At 43.8% G+C, this 22,052-nt stretch overlaps 1 protein-coding gene across 2 annotated transcripts in view; it reads left to right on the forward strand.

Annotated features, from left to right (window-relative positions):
- The window catches only part of NID1 (nidogen 1), a 97,884-nt gene that overhangs the window by 18,610 nt on the left and 57,222 nt on the right, over positions 1–22,052 (forward strand). For both annotated transcript variants that reach the window (XM_070364769.1, XM_005905645.3), the window contains exons 2-4: positions 13,621–13,920; positions 16,797–17,023; positions 19,565–19,938. In XM_070364769.1, the coding sequence (XP_070220870.1) occupies positions 13,621–13,920; positions 16,797–17,023; positions 19,565–19,938 (901 nt within the window). The remainder of the gene's footprint in view (positions 1–13,620; positions 13,921–16,796; positions 17,024–19,564; positions 19,939–22,052) is intronic.

The raw sequence follows: 22,052 nt of genomic DNA on the forward strand, positions 1-22,052 counted from the left end.
GCGGTCTTATCTGCCAGTCTGTTCCCTGAGCCCGGGGAGTATCCTCCTTGTGACATCCTCAGCAGTGTATGACTGCAACCCTTTGTGGTTCCCAAGCAGCATCTGCTGCTGCTGCTGCTAAGTCACTTCAGTTGTGTCCGACTCTGTGACCCCATAGACGGCAGCCCACCAGTCTCCCCCATCCCTGGGATTCTCCAGGCAAGAACACTAATAGAGTCTTAATTTCTTCCTTGTTTTTAATATCTTTTTCACTAGCTATCAGAGGCCTCTCTCCTTATACAGAGCCCTGTAATGTGGCAAAAGCATACCTGGAGTCTGCATAAATGTTTGTCTTCTTACCTTTTGACAGCTGGAGGGCCTGGGTTAGAGCATATAGTTCGGCCTGTTGAGCGGACCAGTGTGATGGCAGAGAGCTAGCCCCAACGATGGTTTCTTCCATGACTACTGCATATCCCAACAGTCTACTGTCTAGACTGCTTCCACTATTTGTAAGTTCGTGGTGTTCTCTGGTGGCCATCCTACTCCCGTAGGGGGCCATTCGACCTCACAGAGTATGTGGAGGCAGTTAGGCTTCATCTTCACCCCATAGTCTCCTCCTAATCCCTTCTTTAAATGTTTAATCATGCGCTCCAATACAGTTGCCTTAGATTCACTTCCCCCCATCTTGCTTACCTTCTCGGACCTTCTACTTTTCCTTTTTGTTCTGTCTACGAAGTTCTCAGTACCCTATGTACTTCTGATATTTCCACTCAATGACACTTAAATTGCCATTCTGCCTCCTTCCTAATTGGGGTGAGAAGAGCCTTACCTGCCAGATCCCAGAGGGAGAAGGGGGATCTGTGTGTCTTCACCTGCCGGTCAGCACAGCCGAACCAGAACACCACGTGGTCCAAGACTGTGTCTCCCTTAACTTTTAAGTCCATTCTGCCTTGGTGGGCTTGATTAGATGCGGATGAAAATACAGATGGGTTAAATATCCCATGTCCCAGGCCGTCTCTGGAAAAGCCAATTTGTACTCACTTATGTATCCCCCTTCTTCTAGCCTGACAATTCCGAGGGGGTCAAGAATTTCATAGCAGATGGGACACCTCCTTGGGGAGAGCAGAATACGAACACACAAAAACCAAATTTCTTCTCCTAAAAATCCCCTGGCAATGGCTTGGTAATAATTTTCCCCTAGACGGCGTGGACACCACCTCCTAAATGACCTTCACAAATTTCCTTCCTAAGCCTTAACACACTCGTCAGCGTGTTGCCACCTGCCAATTCCAGGCTCCTGTGGGTCCCCGCTCCTTCTAGTCCCTCCCAGAGGGGTGATCAGGCCCTCTCTTCCATCCTACCGGGTGGGTTCCTTCTCACCTGAGCGCTCAGTTCCCCTGCTGCCATCCACTATCTGCTAACATGAAGGGTCTGGGCATTGAGAAGCAGAATCCTTCCAGAAGGGCGAGGCGCCATGCCTCCTCTAGAAGATTCGAGCCGCAAGGCCTCAGAGTAGTCCCAGATGGGACTTGTCTTCTCAAAGTGAGGTGTTTCCCGGCCCATGCACCAAATGTTGTAGCCACGTGTTCTGGGAAACAAACTCACTCAGAAGGACAATGCAGATAGTGGAGTGCAGTTTATTCCACCGGTGGGCCCAAGGCAGAGTCTCCTCTTAGCCAAGGACCCTAACTAGTTTTTCTGAAAACCTTATATACCCTAAGTGCATGTGCCCAAACCCACCTCCCCAAATTCCCTGAAACTGGTCTGAACAAAGGAAAAGAAAGATGCAATCAAAGTTAGCCTGGATCCATATGCCTTAAGCCTAGGTAGTTAACAGTGGACAATTATCAACAGGCCTGTGGTCATACCCCGGTAAGCATAATAGAATTTATGATTCTATTCGGTTACACAGATAATTAGGGTATTCTTTTAGGCAACAGAGAGTCTAGGTACGAGCCCTGGGGCTCTTCCATTCAGGGGGCCTGGTTTTCCAGTTGGTATGTTGTTTCCATAAATACTGGGCATATAGTTCAAAGTCCACAGTCCAGCCCAAGATAGGGTCCTGTTTTCAAGATGGAGCCTGTTCTGTCTGTTTCCTCTTTCACTTTTAGTGTATGATGTTAGGCAAGTCTTATAAACGGAAATTCATTTTTTTCTCAAATGAAGGATGAATATGATACTGAATCTGCCTGCCAATGCAGTGAGACATGAGAGATGCAGATTTAATCCCTGGGTTGGGAAGATCCCCTGGAGTAGGAAATGACAACGCACTCCGGTATTCTTGCTGGGAAAATTCCATGGACAGAGGAGCCTGGCAGGCTACAGTCCATGAAGCCACAAAGAGTTGGACACGACTGAGCAACTGAGCACTTTGACTGTGATAGCTGGAGTAAAAATGCTTTGTAAACTGTCAAATACAACAAAAGTAGGTCAGGGGTTTCCTGGTGGTCCAGTGGCTAAGACTCCAAGTTCCCAGCACAGGGGGCCTGGGTTCAATCCCTGGTAAGGGAACTAGATCCCACATGCTGCAGCCAAATTACAAAAAAAAAGTGGGGCAGGCCCCAGGTCCCGCTTCGGGCTCTAAGCTGGAATCAGTCGATCTCCACCACCTTGACTGTTACTAGTTCAGGCTATTTCAGGGGCTTCTTCCTCAAGTTTTTGTTTTCTTAGGCCCTTTTTGTTTTCCAGCTTTTCCTAGCTGCCCAACCTCTAAGCATGAAGCCACCCCATGAAGCTTTGCAACTTCCAGGACTTTTGCTCCCAATTTCTCTAAACTACATGGCTGAATATAACAGAAAGAGCGCAGGTCATGGACCCGACCAGGTGTGGGTTCAAATCTTGGTCCCATCTCTTGCGGACTGTGTGACTGGAAGCTAAATTAAGTCTTGTCATTTCTTTATCTGTTTCATATACCTGAAAAGCAGGTGGTGGTATTAAACTTTTAAAAGTGTGAACAGCTTTAGTAAAGGCCTCAAACTTAGCAGGAAGCATTTGCTGCCTTTTCCTTCTTGGCCCCAAATTACTTTACCTTAGGTTCCTGCTTCCTCCCACCCTTGGAGTTTGCTTTTGCAACTCCTACCAATTTCATTGTCTTCCCAGTACAGCTATTTGCATTTCTAAAAGGGGCCCATTTGTTTCTTATTTGTGCCTACCTCAAGTATTCTTAACCACATCTGTTCTAAAGAAGGCTTTCCCCTCAGTGTTGCAGGCTGCTTTCTGCCCTGAGGTTCTGCTACTAGGCTCTTTGGAGCCAAAAAATGGATGTTATTTCATTGCCTCAGTGTGCACTTAAATGTGAGAAATCTAACACATAATTTTAATGTTTGGAGTATCTGCCTTTGACTTTCTCCTTCACGTGTCTTCACGTGTCTCTGAGTTCACTTTAAAGATGCATGGAGATTGGAAGTGCTTTTTAAAATAGGGACCACTCCTCCATTGTGAGTTTGTGCTCCGTCCCACGTCTTCTTACTGTCAACAGAGTTGAAAGGATTGTAAGTGGATCCAGCTGTTAGCTGTGTGGGGCTTGCATTTTCACCAGAGGCATTTTGTGATGTAATTGATGGTGCAGCTGGATGAAGAGCCTGGTGTTTGGTGTGTTCCTTGGGGTGAATGAATAGGTGTGTTTTGTACAGGGGTGTTAAGTTGTGCTAGTAAAATGTTAGGCTGAACATTACCTTTGCTGAAGGAACTTCTTTTTTCGCAGTGTAAACTGTCAGCAAGATTCAATGTGCTGTATGTGGCTGTTTTTCAATAAAGAAGCAAGGTATTATTTACTCTACCAAAAACCTCAGCTAGGCAGTATTTGGTGAGAGTTACCCTAAGACAATAATATTATTACTACTTTAGCCCTCAATGATCCAGACAGACTTTCTCAGCAATGCATTCAGTTCAAAAGAGTTTTGGAAATTCCCTGGCAGTGCACTGGTTAGGACTCTGAGCTTCCACTGCAAGGGACACAGGTTCAATCTCTGGTCAGGGAACTAAGGTTCCACAAGCCACATGGCACAGCACCCCCCTCCCCTCCACCAAATTCACAAGAGTTTTGCCATGTAACAGTTACCAAGTCCAAGCTCATACTGCTTGCCTCATGACAAGCCAATAAATGAGAGTGGTTGGGGCAAGGAATAGTGGCTTTTTCAGAAAGTCAGCAGACCAAGGAGATGGTGGATTTGTGTCCCAAAAAACCATCTTTCCTGAGTTACGAGTCAGGTTGTTTTTTATACCAAACAGGAAGGGGTGTTGGTTGCTGCAAACTTTTTGGTGTGAGAATCCTTTGCTCTTACAACAGTCCTCCATGTAGGTTTGGTGACAATGTCCCTATAAACTTCAACAAGACAAATGTTATTCTCTGTTCTGCAACTTTTTATCTCTAGTGAATGGAAAGTGTTATACCTTTAAAGGTCAGAGCCTTGAAAATGCCTGTATATTTCAGGCCCTAGGCAACATTCTTGTAGCAAAAGCAATAGGATACAAAGGATAAAGGAAAAGAAAGATCCAATGTGGAGTCAGATTTGCTCTTCCCTATTACATAATCTTGATGAAATATTAATGATGATTATTAATATATATTATATTAAAATTAATTAATTTAATATATAAATAATATATGTGTTAATATAATATAATACATAATCTTGATCAAATATCACATAATCTTGATGAAAGTGAAAGTGGAGAGTGAAAAAGTTGGCTTAAAGCTCAACATTCAGAAAACGAAGATCATGGCATCTGGTCCCATCACTTCATGGGAAATAGATCGGGAAACAGTGGAAACAGTGTCAGACTATTTTTCTGGGCTCCAAAATCACTACAGATGGTGACTGCAGCCATGAAATTAAAAGACGCTTACTCCTTGGAAGGAAAGTTATGACCAACCTAGATAGCATATTGAAAAGCAGAGACATTACTTTGCCAACAAAGGTTTGTCTAGTCAAGGCTATGGTTTTTCCTGTGGTCATGTATGGATGTGAGAGTTGGACTGTGAAGAAGGCTGAGCGCCGAAGAATTGATGCTTTTGAACTGTGGTGTTGGAGAAGACTCTTGAGAGTCTCTTGGACTGCAAGGAGATCCAACCAGTCCATTCTGAAGGAGATCAGCCCTGGGATTTCTTTGGAAGGAATGATGCTAAAGCTGAAACTCCAGTACTTTGGCCACCTCATGCGAAGAGTTGACTCATTGGAAAAGACTTTGATGCTGGGCGGGATTGGGGGCAAGAGGAGAAAGGGACGCCAGAGGATGAGGTGGCTGGATGGCATCACTGACTCGATGGATGTGAGTCTCAGTGAACTCCGGGAGTTGGTGATGGACAGGGAGGCCTGGCGTGCTGCAATTCATGGGGTCGCAAGGAGCCAGACACGACTGAGCGACTGATCTGATCTGATCTGATCTGATTACATAATCTACAGCAAGGAATGTGCTGGTGCCATCGCAACTCAGGGAACCTGAATCAGGATTCCAAGGTGCTAATTTGCAAACTGTTAAAAGATAAACTGAGGCATATATTTTAAAAAATTAAGAGTTTATTTGAGCAAAAATTGATTTGAATTGGGCAGCATCCTATCTAGCAAATAAAAAGGAGCTCTGAGGAGCTGTATGAAATGAAAGACTTTATTAGGCAGAAGGGAGTGGGAAGAGGAAAGTTATCTGGCAAAAGAAAAAAGTAGGTTGTATTATTGCAAAGTTATTTTTCTTTAAGGTAGCAGGGGTCTACCCAGCAGATTACTTCACTACTGCTAATCAGATGGTTCCTGCATATAGTGGAAACTATAATTAAGGCTTGATTTGGTGATGTGGGGCTTAGCATAAGTGACTCCATTTTGGGCATGTTGTCTTTTTATTTGTTTGTTTTTTCCTTTTTTGTTATTGTTGTTTGCTCCTTTTTTTTTTTCTGTTGTTTTTTAACAAAAGAGAGAGAGGTGCAGATGTACGGGAGCTGGTGGTAAACCCTACTTGGAGAGGGCAGGAGGGCTTCACAGGGAGAAATGGGACTTTGCCAAGGATGAAAGCTAAGCAAGGATCTCTGAGGCCAAGGGAAACATAGATGCAAAACCTTTTATGCAGTTAAGTAGGTGAAACACCATGGTGAGTTTGGAGAAGTGTAAGCAATTAAACAAATTTTCCTAGCACATCTATTTCTACTTTAGCCTTCTCCTTACCACCCATTTCTCCTCACCCCTTTCCACCCCCGCTCTGCCATCCTGCCCCTCTAGGTTGTCACAGAGCACCAGGCTGGGCTCCCTATGTTATGTAGCAGCTTCCCGCTAGTTATCTGTTTTACAGATGGTGGTGCATATATGTCAATAGTACTTTCTCAATTTGTCACATCCTCTACATCCCCTGCTGTGTCCACAAGTCCATTCTCCACATCTGTGTCTCCATTCCTTCCCTGCAAATAGGTTCATCCATATCATTTTTCTAGATTCCATATATATGCATTAATATACAATATTTGCTTTTCTCTTTCTGTCTTACTTCACTCTGTATTAATAGGCTCTAGGTTCATACACTTCACTACAACTTACTCAAATTTGTTCTTTTTTATGGCCGAGTAATGTTCCTTTGTATATATGTAAAGTAACTTCTTATCCATTCATCTGTTGAAGGACATTTAGGTTGCTTTCATGTCCTGGCTATTGTAAATAGTGTTGCAATGAATATCGGGGTGCTGCTGCTGCTGCTAAGCTGCTTCAGTCATGTCTGACTCTTTGAAACCCCATGGACCGTGGCCCACCAGACTCCTCTGTCCATGGGATTCTCCAGGCAAGAATACTGTAGTGGGTTACCATTTCCTTCTCCAGAGGATCTTCCCAACCCAGGGACCAAACCCGATTCTCTACATCTCCTGTATTGGCAGGCAGGTTCTTTACCACTAGTGGGAAGCCTGAAGGTACCCAAGGGGTACATGTGTCTTTTAGAATTGTGGTTTTCTCAGGGTATATGGCCGGTAGTGGGATTGCTGAGTCATATGGTAGCTTTAGTCCTAGTTTTTTCAAGAATCTCCATAGCAGCTGTATCAGTTTACATTCCCACCAGCAGTGCAAGAAGGTTTCCTTTTCTCCACATCCTCTCCAGCATTTATAGTTTGTAGATTTTTTGATGATAGCCATTCTGACTGGTGTGATGTGGTACCTCATTGTAGTTTTGACTTGCATTTCTCTAATAATGAGCAGTATTGAGCATCTTTTCATATGTTTATTGGCCATCTGTGTGTCTTCTTTGGAGAACTGTCTACTTAGGTCTTCTGCCCATTTTTTTAATTGGATTGCTTGTTTTTCTAATATTGAATTGCATGAGCTGCTTATACATTTTGGAAATTAATCCTTTGTTGATTGTTTCATTTGCAATTATTTTTTCCTGTTCTAAGAGTTGTCTTTTCTTCTTGTTTATAGTTTCCTTTGCTGTGCAAAAGCTTGTAAATTTAATTATATCCCATTTGTTTATTTTTGTTTTTATTTCCATTGAGCTTGGAGGTGGGTCAAAGAGGATCTTTCTTTGATTTACGTCAGAGTGTTCTACCTGTGTTTTCCTCTAAGAGTTTTATAGTTTCTGGCCTTACATTTAAGTTTTTAATCCATTTTGAATTCACATTTGTGTATTGTGTTAGGAAGTGTCTAATTCATTCTTTTATATGTCGCCGTCCAGTTGTCCTAACACCACTTATTGAAGAGGCTGTCTTTTCTCCATTGTATATTCTTTCCTCCTTTGTCAAAGATAAGGTACCCATTGGTGCATGGTTTATCTCTAGGCTTTCTATTTTGTTCCGTTGGTCTAGATGTCTGTTTTTTTGTGCCAGTACCATACTCTCCTGATGACTGTGACTTTGTAGTATAGTCTGAAGTCGAGGAGATTGATTCCACCAGTTCCATTTTTCTTTCCCAAGATTGCTTTGGCTACTCAGGGTCTTTTGTGTTTCCATACAAATTGTGAAATTTTTTGGCCTAGTTCTTTTGAAAGATACCTAGGAATAAACCTACCTAAAGGGATTAAAGACCTGTATGCAGAAAATTATGAAGATCATGGCATCTGGTCCCATCACTTCATGGGAAATAGATGGGGAAACAGTGGAAACAGTGTCAGACTTTATTTTGGGGGGCTCCAAAATCACTGCAGATGGTGACTGCAGCCATGAAATTAAAAGACGCTTACTTCTTTGAAGGAGAGTTATGACCAACCTAGACAGCATATTGAAAAGCAGAGACATTACTTTGCCAACAAAGGTCCATCTAGTCAAGGCTCTGGTTTTTCCAGTGGTCATGTATGGATGTGAGAGTTGGACTGTGAAGAAAGCTGAGGGCCGAAGAATTGATGCTTTTGAACTGTGGTGCTGGAGAAGACTCTTGAGAGTCCCTTGGACTGCAAGGAGATCCAACTAGTCCATTCTGAAGGAGATCAGCCCTGGGATTTCTTTGGAAGGAATGATGCTAAAGCTGAAACTCCAGTACTTTGGCCACCTCATGTGAAGAGTTGACTCACTGGAAAAGACTCCGATGCTGGGAGGGATTGGGAGCAGGAGGAGAAGGGGACGACAGAGGATGAGATGGCTGGATGGCATCACCAACTCGATTGACGTGAGTTTGAGTGAACTCTGGAAGATGGTGATGGACAGGGAGGCCTGGCATGCTGCGATTCATGGGGTCGCAAAGAGTTGGACACGACTAAGTGAGTGAACTGAACTGATGAAAGAAATCAAAGATGACACAAACAGATGGAGAGATATACCATGTTCTTGGAAGAATCAGTATTGTGAAAATGACTATACTACCCAAAGAAATCTCAGAAGGTGTTATTTCAGTGGCGCCCTGGAAGATGTGAGAAATAGCCCATTATGTGGATGCAAGAGGTGGGGAAGAGGGTGCTGGTGGTCTCAGGGATGGAGAAAGTGCTGTATACTTCAGAGACAGGACACACAGAACATGGGATGAGAAAGAGGAAGGAATCAAGGCCGAATGCCAGGTCTCCTGGCTTAAGCAGCTGGGTCAATCAGTGGCTGTTATGGGCACAGCCCTGGGCAGCTGGACAGGGGGACTACATGACTCTCTGTGGTCTGCAGTCTCGTCCCCTTGGAGAAGCTGTTACGCACCTGATTCTTGGACTCTTTAATCAATAGAAATTGATAAGAAGCCAGACAAGAAACTCAGGCAAGGCTCTATGGGGACTCATGCTGTAGCACGAGGGAGCAAAAACAAGAAACAGGTGCCCTTGCTCGCTCTCCTAGAGAGAAGTGAACTGGTCCCCTAAACGGGGTGAGGGTGGGGGCAGATTGGCGAGCTGGGCCGAAGAGGAGGCCTATGTGGTCTGCCTGCCCCCTTGGTGGTGCTGTGTGCAGGGATCATGTGCAGTTACCTGCTTTTGCTCCAGGCTCCTCAGAAGTGGCCCTTGGTTTGTGGCCCTTTTGTATCTTGTTCTCAATGTGTCTCAACTGCCCATGCGTGTGGTTATTTTTAGTACTTTATAGTTTCTTTATATTCTGTTGCTGGGGGAGGCATTTGTCCAGGTCCAAGTGCAGGCGCTCGAAGCCTGTCTCAGTTGTACTCAGTCTCTCCTCCTGGTCCACTAGGGGCCTTTTAGGCCCTTCTTTCTGTGCGCCTGCCCTTCTATTGAATTGCTCAACTTTAAAAAGGTTGAGAAAAGGAACCAGTCCAGTAGGAGCATTACAAGCTGGATGGATTTGTGAGATGAGACTGGCACCCAAATGTAAGAGAACGTTGTTCATCAGCTCTGCCATTAACTGTTACATCTGGAGGAAACAAAAACAAAATCAAAAGTGTTTACAGAGACGTTTAAGAATCAAAACTTCGGGATGTTCTGTATATGACATCTTTTTTTCATTATCACAGAGAAGTGAGTTGAATGTGCCATAAAACTGGCTGAAAAGTAATTTTCCTAATAGTGCTAATATTAATGAGGGTTATCTGGTCTTTGTCCAAAGTATTTGCAGGCAGGGATTCATGATACTTGTCTAAAACCTCAATTCCTAAAGCATTTCTTGTGAAAATAGGAACATTCCTGTGCCCAGATCCTCAATAATAAAAGACACCGGGAGCGTTTTCAAAACTGTTGGCCTGATTTAAATTTCACTGGAAAACAGCTTTTTAAAACCAAGTTGTCTGTATGGGGCCTCCGTGTGATCACTTCCCACTGGCAGCTGGTAACTGCCAACTTCTGGTGGCTTGAGAAAGTGAGCTGTTTCCCACGCTCCCACACGGCAACCCAATCAGGATGTTTGTGCTGGGAGATGTTTGGATGGGGTTGGGGCAAAAAGGGCAAGAGACCAGCTGGACAAGCTCCTTCCCCAACTCCCTTCTCTACAGCCTGTCCATGCATTCCAGATAATCATTGCTGGTGCCAGGTGGTGATGGAAATTATGTCACCTGAACACTTAACAGCCCATGAACTTGGTAAAATGGGAGGGTTTTGCTAAGTCTACAGTAACTCCCAAACCTGTTGCTCTTCTCCCTTCCCAGGGCCCAAATTGGCTCCATCAACGCTGAACCTTTTTATCTGGTTCTTGGCATGTTGTAGGGTTTCTTGTCTGCCCCTGCCCCCTCCTCTAGGAGTGAGGTCTGAAGTGACTGAATGATGAGGCCATGGGAAGTGGAGGGAGGGAAGGAAGTCACCTGGAAAACTCACAGGACTTCTAATCAACTGAACAGCTGCAACTCCCTTCCATGCATTCCTGTTCTTCCAGTCTGTAGCTTCTTGAAGTGCAAACTAGGCGACCATATGCAAAGTCACTCCCATTGCAGTCAGGATTTTTTTAAAAATTCATGGACTCCAGAAGTAAAAAGACCACTTGTGTGGTGTTCTTTGCCCCCAGCGGACTATGCATTAAGAAGGATGCTGCCAAGTCGCTTCAGTCGTGTCCGACTCTGTGCGACCCCATAGACGGTGGCCCACCAGGTTCCCCCATCCCTGGGATTCTCCAGGCAAGAACACTGGAGTGGGTTGCTATTTCCTTCTCCAATGCATGAAAGGGAAAAGTGAAAGTGAAGTCGCTCAGTCGTGTCCGACTCTTCGAAACCCCATGGACTGCAGCCTACCAGGCTCCTCCGTCCCTGGGATTTTCCAGGCAAGAGCACTGGAGTGGGGTGCCATTGCCTTCTCCAATTAAGAAGGATATGTGTGTGTTAATCACTCAGTCGTGTCCGACTCTTTGTGATCCCTTGAACTGTAGCCTACCAGGTTCCTCTGTCCTTGGAATTCTCCAGGCCAGAATACTGGAGTGGGTTGCCATTTTCTTCTCCAGGGGATCTTCCTGACCCTGGATCTCCTACATTGCGGGCAGATTCTTTACCACTGAGTCACCAGGGAAGCCCTGGAAGGATATAGGAGAGACTCAAAGCCTCATCCTAAGCCCGGTTTTGCAGGGAGGCCCAAGCATGCCCACCACCAGGGGTCTATGGACACTTCCCCATTTTCCCAGGGAATGTGGATTTTACTTGGGTAAGAACACAGCAATATTTTCATAGGCTTTAGACTGCTTTCAAGAAGTGTTAACTGGACTTCCCTGGTGGTCCAGTGGTTAAGAATCTGCCTGCCAATGCAGGAGATGTGCGTTTGATCCCTGGTCCTGGAGGATCCCACATGCCATGGGGCAACTGATCCCATATGCCACAACTACTGAGCCTGAACTCTAGAGCCCCATGCTCTGCAACAAGAAAAGCCACCACAGTGAGAAACCCAAGCATTGCAACCAGAAAGTAGCCTTGCTTGCCGCAACTAGAGGAAGCCCTCGTGCAGCAACAAAGATCCAGTGCAGACAAAAAAGAAAAAACATGATGACTGATTTCAAGAAGTGGTAACTGATAACTGGTTTCAAGAAGGCTGAATTAAGTGATTAAGTGAACACAGTGAACTAAGTGAATTAAGTGAACATAGTGATTAAGAAGGGTCGATGTGGAGTTGGTCTCCCTGGGTTCAAATCCTGGTGCTGCCACTTATTGGTAACTTTGGACAAATTGATTCACTTATTAATGCCTTATTTTCCACTTAAGAAAAATGTGGATAATACCAATGGCTTTTCTTGGGTCCTTCCTACATGACAAACAGCAAAAGTTCTATTTGACAACTTCATTGGCAAAAGACAGGTTTAATCTAGGTTTGATTCATTGTCATACTCATTTTTCCTATTTTAGAAGAAATTCAAATGCACACATCTTTGGGATCCCAGATAGCAGGGCTGTTAAAAACACTGTCAGCTGAGAGTAGCACCTGATTGCTTTTCTTGGCACCTTTTGCTAACTGGTGAGGTTGAAATGGAACATATTCCTCTTATTGGTCTTTCTTCTTGAAAACTGTTTGAAATACCCTTTGGCCTGCTTCCCATTGGAATCTTAATGTTCTTTTATTTACATATGAACTTTGTTTTCTGATCATGCACATAATACATGTATCTTGAAAATTTGGGGGAAAAAGCAAATTTACTGGAATAAAAATGACCCTCAGAATTTTAAAAAATAGTACTAGCTATTCTTATGGGTTCTTCTGAGGATTCGATAGTAATAAGAGGTCTGGAACATGGTAAGCATCCAATACAGTTAGCTATTGATGTAGGTCATTAATCTGTTCACAGTAGTGACAGTCTCGTGGCGCAGTCACATCTACTCCTTGACTCTCATTTACTTATTGTCCCGTCGTCTTTTGCGTTAGTCCTCCACATCCTCTGGATGGTGGGCGCCTTGAAAGCAGAATCTGGGTGGTGCCCATTTGTGGACCCACAGCTCTAGCGCAGCCCTGGTTTGTCACGATTAGTTCATCTGTTGAGTAAATTAAGCCAGGCTTTGGTGATGACTTATGTTTGAATGGTGCTTTTTGTGCCACAAAGCACACACATAGGAAGTCTGAGACTTGAAGTTTAGGACCCTTGCCCAAGTCATATGCCAGAGTCAGGTCTTGTGATTCTTTTATTTATGTATTTATTTAGCTGGGTCAGGTCTTAGTTGCAGCTCCTGGGCTCTCTAGTTGCTGTGTTAGGGCTTGGTTGCTCTAAGGCATGTGGGATCTTAGTTCCCCAACTGAATCAAATCTGTGTCACCTGCATTGCAAGGCGGATTCTTAACCACTGGATTACCAGGGAAGGCCCAAGGTCTATGATTCTTGCCCTTGCTCCTTCCAGTAGGCTGTCCTCTCTAGGAAGAGAATGCTGAGTTTTATAATTCCAGATCATGTCTTTTGCCAATTCTGTTGTATCTGAACCTCATATAAGTGAAATTATGTAGCATATACTATGGTTGTGTCTGGATCCTTTTGCTCGGCTTAATATGTATAAGATTCACTCATGTTGTTTTGTGTATTTTTAAAAATCACTGTATAGTATTCCACTGTATGCTAAGACCAGAATTTATTTACCTGTTCTCTTGTTGATGGGTATCTGGGTGGTTCCCAATATTTGGTTGGGCTTCCCAGGTGGCTCAATGATAAAGAATCCCCCTGCCAGTGCAGGAGATGCAGGAGATGTGGGTTCAATCCCTGGGTCAGGAAATGGCAACCCGCTCCAGTATTCTTGCCTGGAGAATCCCATGGACAGAGGAGCCTGGTGGGCTACAGTCCCATAGGGTCATAAAGAGCTGGACATAACTGAGCATGCACAAAATTTGGTTCTAAGTCTCTGCACTCCTTTTAATGATGCTTGGTTTTTTACAGGTCACCACCAATGGCATCATTGCCATGAGTGAACCCCCAGCCAAAGAAACCCACCCTGGGCCCTTCCCACCAACCTTTGGAGCAGTCGCCCCTTTCCTGGCGGACTTGGACACAACAGATGGCCTGGGGAAGGTCTACTATCGGGAAGACTTGTCTCCCTCTGTCACTCAGCTGGCAGCAGAGTGTGTCCAGAGAGGGTTCCCAGAAGTCTCTTTCAAGCCCAGCAGTGCGGTGGTTGTCACTTGGGAATCCGTGGCTCCCTACCAAGGGCCTAGCAAGGACCCCACCCTGGAAGGCAAGGTAAGCACCCGTCCAGGCACAGGGGCAAAGAGTCTAATACGTTGGCTTTGCACACTTTGGTCTTCTGGTTTGTGCTACTCTGATGTACACCACGTCCATGCGATTGATAAAGATAGGACATCCAAAGCAAAATCTAATAAGCTATTTATTGCAGATCTGAAATGTCCAAAATCTTATCTGCAGGCTACCTAAATCTGTGTTGTAATGATGATCAGATGTAAAGAAAGCCAAGATCCCTGAGATAACGAGCCACATGGCAAGAACAGAGTTGATAAATTACAGCCCTAGCTGCTCTTACTTTGGGAGGTGGTTTCTAGATAGAGAATTTATTACAAGTTTATGAATATGCAGTGATAAATTAAAATAATAAAGCAGTCCCAAGGGATGTGAAGAACTAAAGATAAGACCCATGTTCTAGTTGGGGGAACAACCCACCCATCATCTATTTGTACCATGTGAATGGTTCAGGACACAGGTTTCTTCATAAGCAGGGCTGCGGTTTTTTTAGATTCAGCGGTTGGGAAAGATGTTAGGGTGTGTAGAGCTTGGACCTGTGCTTAGAAGGGGAATTTTTTTTTTTTCCCATTCTTTTTTTTTTTTTTTTTTTATTTTTTTTATTTTTAAACTTTACAAATTGTATTAGTTTTGCCAAATATCAAAATGAATCCGCCACAGGTATACATGTGTTCCCCATCCTGAACCCTCCTCCTCCTCCCTCCCCCATACCATCTCTCTGGGTCGTCCCAGTGCACTAGCCCCAAGCATCCAGTATCCTGCATCAAACCTGGACTGGCAACTTGTTTCATACATGATATTATACATGTTTCAATGCCATTCTCACAAATCTTCCCACCGTCTCCCTCTGCAACAGAGTCCATAAGACTGTTCTATACATCAGTGTCTCTTTTACTGTCTCGTACACAGGGTTATTGTTAGCATCTTTCTAAATTCCATATATATGCGTTAGTATACTGTATTGGCGTTTTTCTTTCTGGCTTACTTCACTCTGTATAATAGGCTCCAGTTTCATCCACCTCATTAGAACTGTGGCTGAGTAATACTCCATTGTGTATATGTACCACAGCTTTCTTATCCATTCATCTGCTGATGGACATCTAGGTTGCTTCCATGTCCTGGCTATTATAAACAGTGCTGCGATGAACATTGGGGTACACGTGTCTCTTTCCTAAGAAGGGGAATTTTTGAGCAGGTCAAGAAGCCCATCTGTAGATCTGAAGTGAGACTTTAGGACATGCTTCAGTTTCTCCATGGAAAAATAATTTCACTCCACCATTATTTAAGTTTTATAGCATGACAGGGTAGAGTACAACTTGAAAGGTCCAAAAGCATCTTTAAATGGAGGAAATGGTCCAGGCTGGTGGTTCCCAAAGTGTGTACCACAGAATACTGGTCTTACAGAGAGTCCTTGAGGAAAAAGACTCCTTGGGCCAAATGAGTTTGGGAAATGCTAGAACTATAGGTTCCTCTTGGTGTCTCACTGTGGAAAGCCCTACAGTACAGAAACCTGCTTAACTTAGTTTAATTTAGTCATCCCTAAACCTCTTGGCTGTACCGTTTTCCCTCCCAAATAAGACACATTGCATCCCATAGAGCACACTTGGAGAAATCTGACATGTTTTGCTTTGCCACCTGTACCCGCCTGAGTGACACGCTTGAAAACTGTTTAAAACCTTCAATTTTATGGGACTTCCGTGGTGGTCCAGTGGTTAAGACACCAGATTCCTTCCCTGGTGGGGGAACTAAGATCCCACATGCCAGATGGCATGGCAAAAAAATAAATCAATAAAATAAAACCTTAAATTTCTCAAGTGTGCATCCTCTTTACTTGAGTAATAACTGCCCGACCCATTGTACAGAGCTCCTGCCTGCCTCGTGGGCCCAGTCTCCTCTCATCCTGACTTCTCCACTCCCCACTGTAGCAGCTGGACCAGATTATTTGCAATTCCCTGATGAGGCTTTGTGCTTGTTTGTTTTAGCCACTATCTCATGCACTAGTTGTGCTCTGCTTGCGATGGCCTCTCCCTGACCCTCACTGCTCGTGTTAAGCGCCTGCTTGTTCACTCAGCCTCCTCTGCCCCCACCCCTTCCAGCCCTGGGCACTTTGCCTGCACGCAGCTTGGTTACAGAATCCATTCTTTAGTTTGGGAATGTTTTGTTCAGATGTCAGTCTTCCCACCTAAACTGAAAATTCTCAAGTGCCAGGATCATGTATTATCCTTCGTCTTCACAGTGTTTGGGGCGATGTCTGGTGCACAGGAAAGGAATACATTCTAACGTGAAGGAATACATTCTCTGCCCGATTCTCATATGCTGGCTCACATAGTCCTCCTAACATTTCTGTGCAGTAGATGATTTTCTTTCCATTTTACAGATTCAAAAATCAAGGTTCAGAGAGGTTAGGTAACATGCCCAAGGTCACTCAGCCAGTGATGAGGGCAAGGAGTTGGATCCAGATCTGTTTTCTTCCAAAGCTCATGTTCTTTCTTACTGCACAGTGCTAGGGCTTAATAAACTAAATAATAAATGTGGTTGAATATGTTTAATGGCTGTGGAAACAAATTCTAGGGATAAGAATTTGCAAATTTGCTTGAGAGATAGAGGTAACATCTCTATAATTTTTGGTTAACCTTAAGGTCACAGTTACGCAGAAGGTATTCATTGACTAATTACAAAATTTCATGTTGACATAGCCTTAGAGATATTTAAGTGGAATTATCCCGGAATACTGTCCTTGCTACAAAAATATTTCTTTAGAATAAGGTGCAAATAGTGCCATCTCTGTATTTTTTATATGTAGTCTGGTGAATAGCACAGTTTAAGATCCCGAGTAACTGAATCTTAACTCATCTTCACAGAGAAACACATTCCAGTCCATTCTGGCCTCCTCTGATTCCAGCACCTACGCCATTTTCCTTTATCCTGAGGATGGTCTGCAGTTCTACACGACGTTCTCAAAGAAGGAGGAGAACCAGGTTCCTGCGGTGGTTGCTTTCAGCCAAGGTTTAGTAGGATTAATATGGAAGAGTGACGGAGCTTATAATATATTTGCTAATGACAAAGAATCAATTGGAAATCTGGCCAAGTATGCTTTTTTATTCTTCAGTAGATTCTCCCTTTAATAAGATTCTCATCTGACTGTTTTATAAGAATAATGTAATGGGCTTTATAGAATATTACCTAAAAATGTGGATTTAAATCCTGTAGGGGACTTTCCTGGCAGTTCAATAGTTAGGACTCTGCACTCCCACTGCCGACAGCCCAGGTTCAATCCCTGGTTGGGGAATTAAAATTCTTTAAGCTGTGCAGTGTGACCAAAAACAAATAAAAATTTTTAATTTTGTATATAGTTTTTATATTATATAGTACTTTTTTCCTGATGAACTCAGGGAATATACTCGTAGAATGAAAGGCATCCAAGTTTTTAGATATCATTTTCATTTGAAACAGTTTTATCATCTCTTCTATAAAGTTAGAAATACAAATTATTCAAAACTATCTCTTGCTATGAACCCATGGCTGAGAGGGTTTTTCCCTACACTGACTGGGGGTGGGGAATGTTGTTATAATAGAAACAGTGCTTTCTTGGTCTATTTTGTAGAATTTGGCAAAAGGGGGAAAAGCTCAGACTTTTTTTTCTAATAATTAAACTTAATTATCCTTTAAAAAATGAAGCACCTCCTCCTCCCAATTTCACTTTGTCAATGGAGTCTAAAACTCCTCGACAGTATACTGGTAAATATTTAACAACTGACTTTGTGCAGGTTGGGGAAGCCCTCACTCATTTATAGGATTTGCCTATTTCCATGGTATAAACACTTCTACCATGTCCAGTTTTCAGCTGTTACATCATGTCACTCACCTGGAGGTTGAGAAAAGGTGAACCATTATATAGTATTCTCACCCTAGAGGTGCAGTAGATTCAGATAACTTCAAGAACATAGCCAATAGGAACATAATTCATATGGGATGAGTTTGGAGCATTTATTGACTCTGCTTTTAATATAGTTAAATTGTAAGTTTATATAGTTTGATTTTTTATAAGCTGGTTCAAGCAAGCTCCTGTACATCACTGCCTTTATTCAAGTCCCAGGTAGACAGACCAATTAGACGTCCGATTTCTGCAGGACTTTTCTTGATTTCTCATTCCCTGTCCCAGCCCAGTCTTTTGCTCAGTGTTCTCCACTGAATAGTGTATGTCCCTTCTTTCTATCGTATAATCTGGTCAGTTTATACAATTTCTGATAGTAAAACAGTATCAGAACAGTAAAAATGGTAGGGCAAGAAGTAGAGATTAGGGTTATCCTGTTGTGTTTTATAAGATGCCTTTAGATTCTGAATATCCTTTGCATTTTACTATACCCTCTGAGCATAAAAAGGTAAACTGAGACCTATCCACGGTTCCACAGCTAACAGTGTTAGGATTTCTAGGAAACCAAGTCTGTCCTGTTTTCACTGATAACGTTTGACACTAAATACATGGGGTTTTTTTCCCTCTTACCAACTAATTCTTCAACTCTCCAGATACCAACTGGGTATCCTATAATTCAGTTCTGACACTAACTGCTTGGAATCAGCACAGACCTCATAGCGTAAGGGCTCAGTCCTCCAAGGCTGCCCCCCTTCAGACATCCCTCCACAGTCCCAGGCTGCTGCCTACACTTCCTATCAACCAGCTATAAATTGGGGCTCCATGACTCCCTGCTCAGGTTTGATAATTTGCTAGAATGGCTCACAGAATCCAGGAAAGTACTTTACTGACTATTACTAGTTTATTATAAAGGATGCAACTCAGGAATAGCCAAATAGAAGAGATACATAGGGCAGGGGGCCCTGTTTGAGGGGAGGAGGAGGTGAGGGGCTTCCATGCCCTCTCTGGGCACACCACCCTCCTAGCACACCTCAACTGTGTCCACCAGTCCAAAAGCTCTGTCAGCCGGATAACTTAGGAATTTTTATTACATAGCCATGATTGATTAAATCATTGGCCATTGGTGATTAACTAATCTCCAACCCCACTTCCCCACCCCCTTCCTGGAAGTCAGGGTGTGGGGCTGAAAATTCCAACCCTATAATCATGCCTTGGTCTTCCTAGTGACCAACCGCCTTTCTGAAGCTACCCAGGGTCCCCAGCCACTAGCCATCTCATTAGCATACAAAAAGGCATTCTTATCACTGCAGAGATTACAAGGATTTGGGGGTTATATGCCAGAACCAGAGACAAAGACCAAATACTATCATATCACAGCATGTCTCCAGAAAGAGCATAATGGAAAAAAATGCACACAAATCCAGTCAACATGTTGCTCATACTGACCAGTGATTCGTATAAACACATTTTAAGGTCTGAAAATATCCCTGAGCATGCCTCTGGAATGGCTGAGAAGAAGCCTTTGCTAGGGTTGTGCCCACTGGATACATCTCCACCATATCCTGCTGGATGGTCTCAGCTCTGTGAGGACCAGACAGGACCACATCTGCTCTCCTATCCTGCACTGAGGCTGTGGGCAGTAGCAGGCCATGGGGTTTTTAAGTGACATGGATCTCCAGGGCTCCTTCTTCTTGGTTGGTGGGGGCTGTTTGTAAGTTGCTGGCCTGTTTCCAAGAAGCCTGTCCTTCCCTCTAGGAGCAGCAACTCTGGGCTACAGGGCATCTGGGTGTTTGAGATCGGGAGTCCGGCCACGGCCAGCGGCGTGGTCCCCGCAGACGTGAACCTGGGACTGGACGACGGAACAGAGTATGACGACGAGGATTATGACTCAGTGACGCGTGTGGGCCTGGAAGACGCGGTTACTACATCCTTCCCCTATGAGGCCCCAGGAAGGGGAGACAGTGGCACATACAACACGCCCAGTGACCTCTCCCCCCGCCGCATGGCTACTGAGAGACCCCTCACACCTCCCACGGAGAAGACCAGATCTTTCCAGCTGCCCGGGGAGAGGTTTCCCCAGCAGCAGCCCCAAGTCATAGATGTGGATGAAGTCGAGGAAACAGAAATTGGTAAGGCCATTTGTGTGGCATGTGGTATGTTGTTGGATACTTGGATTTCCACACAGGGGAGCATTACTGGGGGGGTGTCAGCTGTGTGCATTATTTGGAGGTTTGTAAGGATGAGAGTGGAGAAGGAGGGGTGGAACTTACAGCGACAGAGCATGGGTGAAGTGAAAAGTGAAAGTGTTAGCTGCTCAGTCGTGCCCGAATCTTTGCGACCCCATGGACTGTAGCCTGCCACGTTCCTCTGTCCATGGAATTCTCCAGGCAAGAATGCTGAAGTGGGTAGCCATATCCTTCTCTAGGGGATCCTCCTGACCCAGGGACTGAACCCAGGTCTCACACGTTGAAGGCATATTCTTTACCATCGGAGCCACCAGAGCATGGGGTGGAGGGACCCAAAGGCTGCAAAGACACCAAGGGATCCAAGATTAGGGCTGGGGTTAGGGAGACTGTAGAATGTGTCCTCTTTCAAGTTTCCTGTTCTTCTTTTTGTGTGTGTTTTAAAGAGAAAAGTGCTTTAGAATTATTTTGAAAGTCAGATGTCCTTATTTGTGATTTCTGAGATCAGCAATATATTCACCCACCTGAAAAAACATTTTAGAAGTTCCTCTGTTGACACGGTTTATCTTTGACATTTATTTCCTCTTGGTTTATGGAAGGAGGATGGTTGATTATTTTTCCTCCAGGCTCCAGTCAGTTTCAGAGTTAGTTTGTGAACATTAAAAATACAAAATAACCAGATCCACTTTTCAAGGATGGTTTTAAAGTATAACATCTGTTTTTTCCATAATATGTTATGGAAAAACCCAAATGAACTTAACTTTTTGGCCAAATCAATATATCAGACCATCACTTCATGGCAAATAGATGGGGAAACAATTGAAACAGTGACACACTTTATTTTCTTTGGCTCCAAAATCACTTCAAATGGTGACTGCAGCCATGAAATTAAAAGAAGCTTGCTCCTTGGAAGAAAAGCTATGACCAACCTAGACAGCATACTAAAAAGCAGAGACATTACTTTACCAACAAAGGTCCGTCTAGTCAAAGCTATGGTTTTTCCAGTAGTCATGTGTGGATGTGAGAGTTGGAATATAAAGAAAGCTGAGAGCTAAAGAATTGATGCTTTTGAACTGTGGTGTTGGAGAAGACTCTTGAGAGTCCTTTGGACAACAAGCAGATCCAACTGGTCCATCCTAAAGGAAATCAGTCCTGAATATTCACTGGAAGGACTGACGCTAAAGCTGAAGCTCCAGTACTTTGGCCACCTGATGCAAAGAACTGACTCATTTGAAAAGACCCTGATGCTGGGAAAGATTGAAGGCAGGAGGAGAAGGGGATGACAGAGGATGAGATGGTTGGATGGCATCAGTGACTCAATGGACATGAGTCTGAGCAAGCTCCGGGAGTTGGTGATAGACAGGGAAGCCTGGCATGTTGCAGTCCACGGGGTTGCAAAGAGTGGGACAGGACTGAGATACTGAACTGAACTGAACGGAATGTATCAGATTTTTGCTAGTTTCAGAGGAAAATGTAGCATTTTCAAGTATACCATTTGAATCCCATCATGCTTTGAATTGTCTTATAAAAGACATTGGAACTAGACTGTGTTCTTTTTTTTTTTTTTTTTGCCCTTCAGGTTGACCAGTAATATTCCTGTCAAGGGGATGGCCCAAGCCTTTAAATGATAATTACTATGATTGTTTCTACTATGAAGTTATCATAAGGCCCTCAAAAAATCTACTCCCCCCCCAAAAAAAAAGAGTTTAAGATAAACAAAGTCACATTTCCCACACTTGAAAACCTTGAAGAAATATAGTAGAAGCTAATAATAAACAAATAATCACACTCAAAAAAAGAAAAATCTATCCCATTCCACGTTATTTACCCATTTTTATTTCTCCTTACTTGCTGTGGTTTGTCTCATACAATAATCATAAATGTTTGTTCTTATCGAGTATCCCAAAGCATGGACAGGATCTGGTGGCCAGGGAAGTGTTCTTACTTACTTCTGAGGCACAGAGATGGAGAGGTGACATTTAGTGACATCATGCAGACATGGGTTCATGTCTCAGGGCTCCCCTTACACACATGGCACCCTGGATTTCCTGGGGTGATGC

This window comes from Bos mutus, chromosome 28 (assembly GCF_027580195.1).
Source record: "Bos mutus isolate GX-2022 chromosome 28, NWIPB_WYAK_1.1, whole genome shotgun sequence".
In the NCBI taxonomy this organism is placed as follows: Eukaryota; Metazoa; Chordata; class Mammalia; order Artiodactyla; family Bovidae; genus Bos; species Bos mutus.